Here is a 10,026-nt window from a genome sequence, read left to right on the forward strand (position 1 = left end):
ATAAATATACATCATGCAAACATTAGTCATCAGATAAAATATACTTTCATAGTGATAAAAGATCAAGGCTTTAGGGGTGCCTGGGTGGCTCGGTCGGTTAAGCATCCACTTCAGCTCAGGTCATGATCTCACAGTCTGAGTTTGAGCCCCGCGTTGGGCTCTGTGCTGACAGCTCAGAGCCTGGAGCCTGCTTCGGATTCTGTGTCTTCCTCTCTCTCTGCCTCTACCCTGCTCACACTCTCTGTCTCTCTCTCTCAAAAATAAACATTAAAAATTAAAAAAAAAACAAAGATCAAGACCTTAGGAAGGCATAATGCCTGCAAATTTTTATGTGCCTAATTACAAAGCTTCAAATACATGAAAACAACTAAAGAGAGAAACAGACAAACCTGGAGTCATAGGATATTCTAAACGCCTTTCTTTATAATTGATAAAATGGCTATACCGAAAGTCAGGATATAAAGTAAGAATATAAAAAGACTTGAATGACACTATTACCCACCTTGACGTAACTGACATTTCAGAACACCTCACCCATTAACCTTAGAATGCACTCATGGGATGTTCACTAAGACCACATGGTGAGCCATAAAAAAAAATTTCAATAAATTTTAAAAGGCTGAAATCATTTTCAATGTCTTATTACCGTGACAGCATAACACTAAATTAATAGCAATAAGACATCTAGAAGAGCTTAAATTATTGGAAATTAAAAGACACACTGATTAAGTGAAGGATCTGCGATGTTACCTTTCTTACATATTTATATAGATACTAGCAGAAACACCAGTCACCTTGGTCAGAGGTCAGCCTAATTCACATTAAGAACAGCCAGAATAACACTGCAGTATTATTAGTCCCCGCATGCCTAACACTGTGCAGACGATGAACTCAGACTGTGTATGCCTACATATGTGGTGGGGCGATTATACTGTCAGAGGGGAATCCTGAAAATATGAATTTCTGCACTTAGAGAATTTCTGTCCAATGAGAGGAGGAAGGATCCTGGGTCCTTACCTTTGAAATGTAACTATATTTCCCTGGAGGGGAGACTAAAAGGAAGATAATGTCCAAAATCACTCCTGAGGTCTGGGTTATTCATTCAGTCAGCCTTGCCATTAGCCTAGGTCTCTACTCTGGAACCCAAAGAGATTATTGTCTTATCTTTTGGATTTATCTTTTGGATGGTAACCATTAGTTCTACCTTTCAGGGGCAAATGGCTGCAAAGTGATATATGAAAATCTATTATTTCTAGGGGAGTTAAAAGTAAGCACCTTAAAATCAATTTTACAGCTCAGGAGGTTAAGACTTCGTAGGAACACTGAAAAATTCAGGAAGGATTTGTCCTTTCGTAGCATATAAATCTATCAATGGGTCAGGGCACCTGGGTGGCTCGGTCAGTCAAGCATCCAGCTCTTGATTTTGGCTCAGGTCATGATCTCATGGTTCATGGGATCAAGCCCCACATTGGGCTCTGTGCTGATAGCGCAGAGACAGAGGGATTCCCTCTCCCTCTCTCTCTCTGACCCTCCCCTACTCGTGCTCTCTCGCTCGCTCACTCTCTGTCTCAAAATTAAACATTTTTTAAAAATATCAATGGGTCAAAAAAATCAGAAAGGAAATTAGTAAATACTTGGAACTGAATGATAATGAAAATACAAAATTTCAAAACCTGTCTTGTGCAGCTAATGAAGTACATACGGGGAAAATTAAATATTTAAAAGCTTGTATTTTCAAGAACCTTCAAAATCGATCTAAATTAAAAGGCCAGAAGAAGAAAAGCAAATGACGCTCAAATGAAAAGAAGGTAAAAATAAGACCAGAGAATAATGATGTAGAATACGAAAAATAGCACAAAAACTAATAGAACCAAAAGTTCTCTGGAAACATTACCAAAGTTATTAGCAAAGTCTCGATCAATACATAAATCACTAGTATCAGTAATGAAGAAGTCACTACAGATCCTACTGACATCAAGAGAATAGAAAGGGAATATTACAAACGTTATGCCAATGAATTTGATAACTTAGATAAAACATCCCTAAAGAAACACAACTTACCAAAACTGATAAGATGAAAGGAAATCTGAGTGGCAAAGACAGTGAGTTTGTAATCCAAGATTTCTCCAGGACTTCCAGCTCTAGAACAAGATTGAATAATGCCCCCTATGACTCCCACTAAGTACAACAAAAATTTCTGGATATTACCTAAAAAACATAAGGGTCTGAAAAGTGGAGAGAGAGGCCATTTAGGAACCTCAGGACCCAAGAAACAACATTTCTTTTTTGCCACATATATCTAATACTGGGTGTTGGAAAAGCTGGCAGTGTGGAACACCAATGGGAGCAGCCTGTTCTCCAGCCAAAAGACCAAGAAAGGAACACCTGTCAAGACAAAACATTCAGACAATAACTACTTCACTGAGTCCAACAGCACGCTTACATACACACAACCACCAAAATGAAGCCCTAGCCTTACCCTACCAGCAAAGCCCAGTGAGGAGCCTAGATTTCTCCTCCCATTCAGCTGTAATGAGGTCCCCTCCCACCCCATCCTGCTGGGGTCGTATCAGAGAAAACCAGGAGGGAAACTGGAACTTTCACCACCATCTGATAATAATGAAACCTCACCCCTCCCACAGTGACATTAGAGACTACATGGGGTGGGGTGGGGGGTAATAATGAGGCTTCAGCGGCCAGAGGTGTGGTTGGCGAAAGCCTACAGAGGATCCCAAAATACCACCTCTGCCTGACAAGAAGGAGGTACCCCTTGTCCCCGGTGAGTGTCAAAGGGAAAGCCTGGACTTTCACCCCCATTTGGCAGAAATGAGACATTACCTATTTCCTTGCGGGCAGGGTGGGCAGTGTCAGAGGAGACCTGCTGAAACAGAAGATCTAAGAAGACCCGAGGTCCCGTCGTACCTAAAATGGCCAAGATACAACAAAAAATCAACCCTACCAAGAACCAGAAAAACCTCAACTTCAGAGGTAATGCAAGAGGCACTGGCACTGAGATGTTGGAATTAGCTGACAAGAATGTTAAGACAGCCGTCATAAAAATGTCCCAGTGAGCAATTATAAACATGCTTGAAGCAAAGTGAAAAATAGTCTCAGCAAAGAAATAGAAGCTATGAAGAAGAAAAATGGAAGTTCTAGAACTGAAAAACACAATAACCAAAATAGAAAATGTAATGGATGGGCTCAACAGTAGGTAGAATGGAGGGAACAGAAGAAAGTGAAGTTGAAAGGAGAGTAATGAAATTACCCAATCCGAACAACAGAAAGGAGCTCCCCTCGAGGAGGGGAGAACAGAGTCTCAAGGACCTGTGGGACTAGAACAAAAAAAAATTCCAACATTCCAACATTGGACAAAATACAGAAACCTACAGATTTAAGAAGTTGAGTGACTCTCAAAGAATACAAAGATATCCAAGCCAACACCCATCGTAATCACTTCTGAAAACTAAAAGACAAGGGAAACGATTCTTGGAAGCAGTGAGAGAAACGACACCTTACCTGTAGGGAAAAACAAGAAGAATGGCAGTGGATTTGGATTTCTCATCTGAAAAGACGAGGCAAGAAGGAAGCAACACATTTTTCAAGTGCTGAAAGAAAGGAATTACCAATGCGGAATCCCATATCTGATGATAATGTTATTCCAGAAGAAATGTAAATCAAGACTTTCTCAAATGAAAACTAAGTGAATTTGTGGTCACAGATGGTAGTTAAAATTTGGTGCAATGGTGCGTGGCGTAAGATAGAGCCTAGACATTGAATCACCGTGTTGTACACCTGAAACTAACGTAACACTGTGTGTCAACTATGTTCCAATTTTAAAAAAGTAAATGAATTCATTGCCAGCAGACCTATCCCTAGATAATGTCTAAACAACAACAAAAAATGATAAGGATTCTTGCAACATCAGAAAGAAAAGAGAAAGAAAGAAAGAAGAAAGAAAAGAGAGAGAAAGAGAAGAAAGAAAAGAGAGAAAGAAGAAAGGAAGAGAAAAAAAGAAGAAAGAGAAAGAAAAAGAAAGGAAAGAAAAGAAAGAAGAAAGACAAAGAAAGAAAAAAATAAAAGAAGGAAGCAGCAATAACATGGATATGTTGAAATCTTTACCTGTGGCCAAATAATGACGATTTTATTTTTTCCTCTAAAAGCTTTAGTTTTTCCTTGAATATTTAACTCAGATCTGATTGTGTTTATCAGATCATTTGTGTACATTTGTACAAGGATATACAACAAATGTTTATCCATTCATCAGATGAAAGTGACTTGTTTCTACTTTTTTATTAAAGGTTGATATGAACATTTAGGTCTTTCTATGGACACATGCTTTCATTAATCTTAAGTAAGTACCCAGCAGTAGAGTGGCTGAGTCATATGATAAGTGTTATGTTTAACTTTTAAAGGAATTTCCAAGCTGTTTCCAAAGTGGTTGCACCATTTTATATTCTTATCAGTATATAAGTGTTCTAGGTATTCTGTATCCTTGATGACACTTGGTATTGTCAGTCTTTTAAATTTTATACATTCTAATGGATATGTAGTGGTATCTCATGGTGGTTTTAATTTGCATTTCCCTAATGACTAATAATACTGAGCATTTACTCATGCGTTTTTTTGCAGCCCATTTGTTTCCTTTGATGAAGCATCTGTCCAAATATTTTGTCCATTCAAAAAAATTATTTTCCTGTTACTGAATTTTAAGAATGATTTATATATTCTGGATATGAGTCCTTTATCAGGTATTCTTCTTCCAGTCTTTGGCTTTTTAGTTTTTTTTCATTCTTTTAGCAGAATGTCTTTCAAAGAACAGAATTTCTTCATTTTGATGAATTGATTCATCAGATTGGGGTTTTACAAAGCATGACTTCATACATTTTTAAGAAATCTTTGCCTAACCCAAGGTCACAAAGAGTTTCCCCCTATGTTTCCTATGGGAAGTTTTATACAAGTTTGAGGTTTTAGATTTAATCCATGATCCGTTTTGAGGTAATTTTTTTTTAATTAAAAAATAAATTTTTTTAATGTTTATTTTTGAGAGAGAGAGACAGCATGAGCAGGGGAGGGGCAGAGAGAGAGAGAGAGAGACCCAGAATATGAAGCAGGCTCCAGGCTCTGAGCTGTCAGCACAGAGCCCGACGCGGGGCTTGAACTCACTAGCCATGAGATCATGACCTGAGTCGAAGTCGGACGCTCAACGAACTGAGCCACCCAGCCGTCCCTTAAAATTTCTATTAATGTTTTTATTTACTTTTGAGAGAAAGAGAGAGAGAACAAACGGGGGGAGGAGGCAGAGAGAGAAGGAGACACATAATCTGAAGCAGGCCCCAGGCTCTGAGCTGTCAGCACGGAGCCCATCGTGGGGCTCGAACTCACAGATGGTGAGATCACGACCTGAGCCGAAGTCAGATGCTTAACCAACGGAGCCAGCCAGGTGCCCCTGAAGTAATTTTTGTATCTAGCATTAGACACAGACTGAGGTCATCTTTTGCATATGAATACTCATTTGTTCCAGCACCAGGTTTTAGAAAAGATTATCCTTTCTTCACTGCATTTCCTGTGTGTATCTGTTAAAAATTAATAAATTACATACGTGTGGCCTATTTATGAACTTTCCATTTTATTTGTCTTTATGTCAACACCACACCCTCTTAATTACTGAAGCTCTACATTAAGTCTTGAAATCAGGGAGTATTAAATCCTCCAACTTTCTGTATTTCAAAATTGTTTTTGCTATTCTAGGTCCTTTGAATTTTCATGAATTTTAGAGTTAGCCAGTCAATTTCTACAAAATAAGAAAAAAACCTATTGGGACATAAAATGGGATTACATTGAAACTATAGATTACTTTTGGTAAAATTGCCATAGTTACCTTAAGACTCTTCTGACTAATGTGCACAGAATATCTCCATTTCTTTAGGATTTGACTTTCCTCAAACACTTTATAGTTTTCACTGTACTGGTATTGTACAATTTTTTCAGACTTTTTCTAATTATTATTTTTAAGAAAATGTTTATTTTCGAGAGAGAGTGCAAGCAGTGGAGGGGCAGAGAGAGAGGGAGACACAGAATCTGAAGCAGGCTCTAGGCTCTGGGCTGTCAGCACAGAGCCCAACGCGGGGCTCAAACCCACAGACGGTGAGATCATGACCTGAGCCAAAGTCAGACACTTAACTGACTGAGCCACCCAGGTGCCCCAACATTAAAACAAATTTTAATTACCCTAATTAAACGATAAAGTACCCTCCATATAGGGATCCAAGGTATTAGGAGTAATACAAATGTCCACAGACTTGTTAATTCTTTTAACCACTTTCCACCTCCGCCATCCAAATTCAGTGCTTAGCTGGATTATTTTGATAGCTACCAGGTTTTTCTATTCCTAGTCATTTCTTCCACTAACCCATTCTCCACAATGCTCTCCATTATTTAACGAATCAAGCATTTTTCATGGCTCCCCATTACTTACAGGATAAAAGCCAAACTTCTTAAAGTGTCCTACAGGAACTTTCATCTTCTGGTCCTGCTTACATCCTTAGCCTGTCGGTCACTTCTCCCCCACTCACAAGTAGCCTACATTGCAACCACTGGCAATTCTATGACTCATCATTAGACTGTTACTTTTGCCTTTACTTCCTGCCACACGCTTGCCAGGCAAATTAAGCATCCGTTCGAAGATCGTCTCAAGTTTTTCCGGACTGTTCAGGGAAGGTTGATAAACGGCCCTTTCGCTGGACTCTTATTACACCTTGTATCCATGAAGTGAGTCATCACGCCGTATTACTTATGCTGTGCATTTCATCCGGTGAGACAGTGAGCTCCTTGAGGTTAATATTCGCGAGGTGGACAACCGGATGACACAGAGCCCTAGGAGCTCTATTACAGATCCAAGCCAGCGACTGTTCAGAAGGCACAGGTTGGCACAGGTATACTCAACTAGGCATGTAACTATAATCAGCTGAGGGCAAGGAGCTCTGTTGTTAAGGAAAGATGAACTCTAGGATGGCTATGGTGTTAACATTTGTAGCCTCGCGGGGAAAAAAATCAAATGTTTCAACAGCATCGCTTTGGCCAAGAAGTGATTAAAACACAGCTGTGACCTTGTATTTATAGCAGTTAGTGTACTATATTAAAATGCGTATGATCTTTAGATAAACCTAGTCCTGAATTCTAGTTTTACCGTTTGTTAGCCGTGTGAACGTGAGTGTTGCTGACATTTGAGCTTCAGTTTCTAACCTGTACAGTGGAGACGACTACTTCACGAGACTGTTTTACAACTGCAATGATTATACATAAAAATCTCTCCTCTCATGAACTGCCTTCTATTTCTTCAGACCCAAGATTCTAGCATCTTTTTCCTTCTCTGAGATTCACCTTAACCATTCCTTTTTCAAACTCCAAAGTTTCTGAGTTACACAGAGATCGAAGCAACAGAAGTAGGTACATTTTTTTTTTTTTTTTGAGAGACAGAGTGTCTGCGAGAGGGAGAGGGGCAGAAAGAGAGGGGGGGAGAGAGAGAGAATCCCAAGCAGGCTCTGTGCTGTTCAGCACAAAGCCTGACGTGGGGCTCAATCTCAGGAACCGTTAGATCACGACCTGAGCTGAAATCAAGAGCCAAACGCTTAACTGCCCAGGCGCTTAGTTAACGATTTTATGTGAAATGGTTACAGTTCTAAGGTCCCCTGAGCCCCCTTCCTTCACCTTTCTCCTAAACAGCATTGGCTGTCACCATTTCCAGGAATGAAAAGAGATGGTCACAGATATTAACTTGCTCATAGGAACCAGAGACATTTTTGTGAGCTATAAAAAGCATTCAATAAGTATACACCACAGAATATGACCTATCAATAACAGAGTTCAGCTTGGTTAAATATTCAACTATCATGTGGCAGGCATTTTTTAGGTGCAATGAATCAAAAAAGTAATAATAATGTCTGCACCACAGCCTACACATCCCAACGGCAGATAATTAAATGTGAACCATGAATCATTCATTAATGAAGAAAACAGTCAATGCTGGCAAATGAGATTCACACTCTCATACATTGGTCTTGCTGTTTCACAATTTTTCTGGAAAGCCATTGGCAATATGCATCATGACCTTTAAATGTTAGTTTTTAACTCAAGATTCTATTTACCCCTATAGATTCAGTATGTGTTCAAAAAGCATATAAAGACGACAAGAAAAATACATATAAAAGATGATTATTTCACCTCTGGGCAATGGGACTGAATTCTTTTTCTTCCGTATTTTGAAAATGTTGTCAAATATAAACACAGCAGTTGAGATATCGAGATTATACAGAAATTGAAACCCAAGTCACATTCATTACTGGGAACGGATTTTGGACGAGTTTTCTTCACATGTAAAATATACAGGGTATACAACAGTCAAGCCCTTTATAGCATACGATTCATAATATCATAGATCATACGATTGGGTAATACATGTAAAGGGTATTATACAGTAGAATACAGTATTATACACTGAAAAAGGGTATTCGAAAAGACAAACATCTTCAACTGGTGGCCTGTAATGTCAATTGTATCCCAGAAATAGGTTGTTAAAATACAACTTCACGTCGCAGTTCTGATGAATACCTTTTACTTTATCTAAACGTCTACTTTCAGGGGCGCCTTGCGTGGCTCCACCGGTTAAGCGACTGACTTTGACTCAGGTCATGATCTCGTGAGTTCAAGCCCCCTGTCGGGCTCTATGCCGACAGCTCAGAACCTGGCACCTGCTTCGGATTCTGTCTCCCCTTCTCTCTGCCCCTCCCCTGCTCACACTCAGTCTCTCAAAAATAAACAAACATTAAAAAAAAAAAAATTTAAATGTCTACTTTCAGCAGCATCCCAGAAGAAAATGCTGTTTTTGGGAGTATGTTCAACTGAACTTTTTCAGATTTTCATTTATTTCACTTTTTCATTTATGTTTAGGCGATGTTTCCACAGAAGGTAAGCGAACTCATTTACATTTTATAAAGCCCCCATCAACTATCTTCATACTGAGGCACAGATTCCAAACCATAGCTCATAGGTTTTTTTTTTTTTTTTTTTTTGAAGCTTCCACCCAAAATACATTTCATATCCTCTGTGACCCAGGAAATCTCCTGTGTCTTCCTATGAGGATGAAGAAAAAGGAAACAATGCGACAGAGATCAGACTCTCAAGTAGTAAAGAATTGGGAGCCCCAGATATTCTACATGCAGACCACTCCGGTCCAAAGGTTCATTTTCTCTCTCGAGGTTAGCTTTTCAGTTCCAGAACCGGGTCACAGAGATGGCGGCCCCGCGACCCGCCCAGCTCCAAGGCGGTGGCTCTGGGCTAGGACCACTTCTTGGTGACATTGAGATGGTCCAGCTGGTCTCCCACAAATCTGTGGGGGGGGAACTTGGACACGCTGGCCGCCTTGATGGCCTCGAAGGCCGCCGCCCGGCGCCCCGCGGCGTGGCCGTACTCCTGCTCCGCGGTGAGGTAGGGCATGCTCAGCCAGTAATGGTTCTCCGCCTCTATCTCCAGGCGACGGATCATGTTCTGCTTCGCGCGGAAAGACACGGCGCGCGGCCGCCGGTGCTTCCCGATCCACTGGCTGCCAGGAATGCGATTGCGGAGGAGGAGGGCGGTCACGAACATGGTACCTGCGGAGATACGGGGAAAGTCGCACCGGGAACTGGCTACGCACTCGGCCGCAGGTGACAGCAGCGCGCGCGCGCGACCCCGGCTCTCCTGCCGCTCCGCCACCCCCGAGGACGCAGAGCGTGCCCCCAAAGAAGCAGGGAGCCCAACTAGACTCCCTAGGGAAAGAGAGGGACTCCCGAAGCAACGAAACACGGTCATCAACTCACCGGCCGCGTCGTTCACGAGCTCCCCCGCGCGCCAGCGGACGCGACCCCGGAAGCGACCCCGGAAGCGCGTCCGCCTCCCGGAACCTCCTTGCCGCTTCGCGCGAGACTTCAGCTCTCGCGAGAGAGGGCTCGTGCGACCCCCGCGGAGGCGGGACACTTCCGGCGCCGAGAG

At 41.3% G+C, this 10,026-nt stretch overlaps 1 protein-coding gene across 1 annotated transcript; it reads right to left on the reverse strand.

The window, feature by feature from the left end:
- Positions 1-8,888: 8,888 nt before the first annotated feature.
- MRPL57 (mitochondrial ribosomal protein L57) lies at positions 8,889-9,935 on the reverse strand. The gene is made up of 2 exons (XM_019448000.2): positions 9,855-9,935; positions 8,889-9,647 (listed from the first exon to the last, which is right to left on the reverse strand). Exon 2 carries the CDS (start codon positions 9,640-9,642, stop codon positions 9,334-9,336), a length of 309 nt encoding a protein of 102 aa, XP_019303545.1. The 5' UTR covers positions 9,643-9,647; positions 9,855-9,935; the 3' UTR covers positions 8,889-9,333.
- Between the last annotated feature and the right edge of the window lie 91 nt (positions 9,936-10,026).

The sequence above is a fragment of the Panthera pardus genome, unplaced genomic scaffold, assembly GCF_024362965.1.
Source record: "Panthera pardus isolate Hobbes unplaced genomic scaffold, ASM2436296v1 HiC_scaffold_1, whole genome shotgun sequence".
Lineage (NCBI taxonomy): Eukaryota > Metazoa > Chordata > Mammalia > Carnivora > Felidae > Panthera > Panthera pardus.

Excerpts from the sequence above, each read along its gene's own strand:
- MRPL57 (XM_019448000.2), bottom strand. The coding sequence starts at position 9,642 with ATGTTCGTGACCGCCCTCCTCCTCCGCAATCGCATTCCTGGCAGCCAG.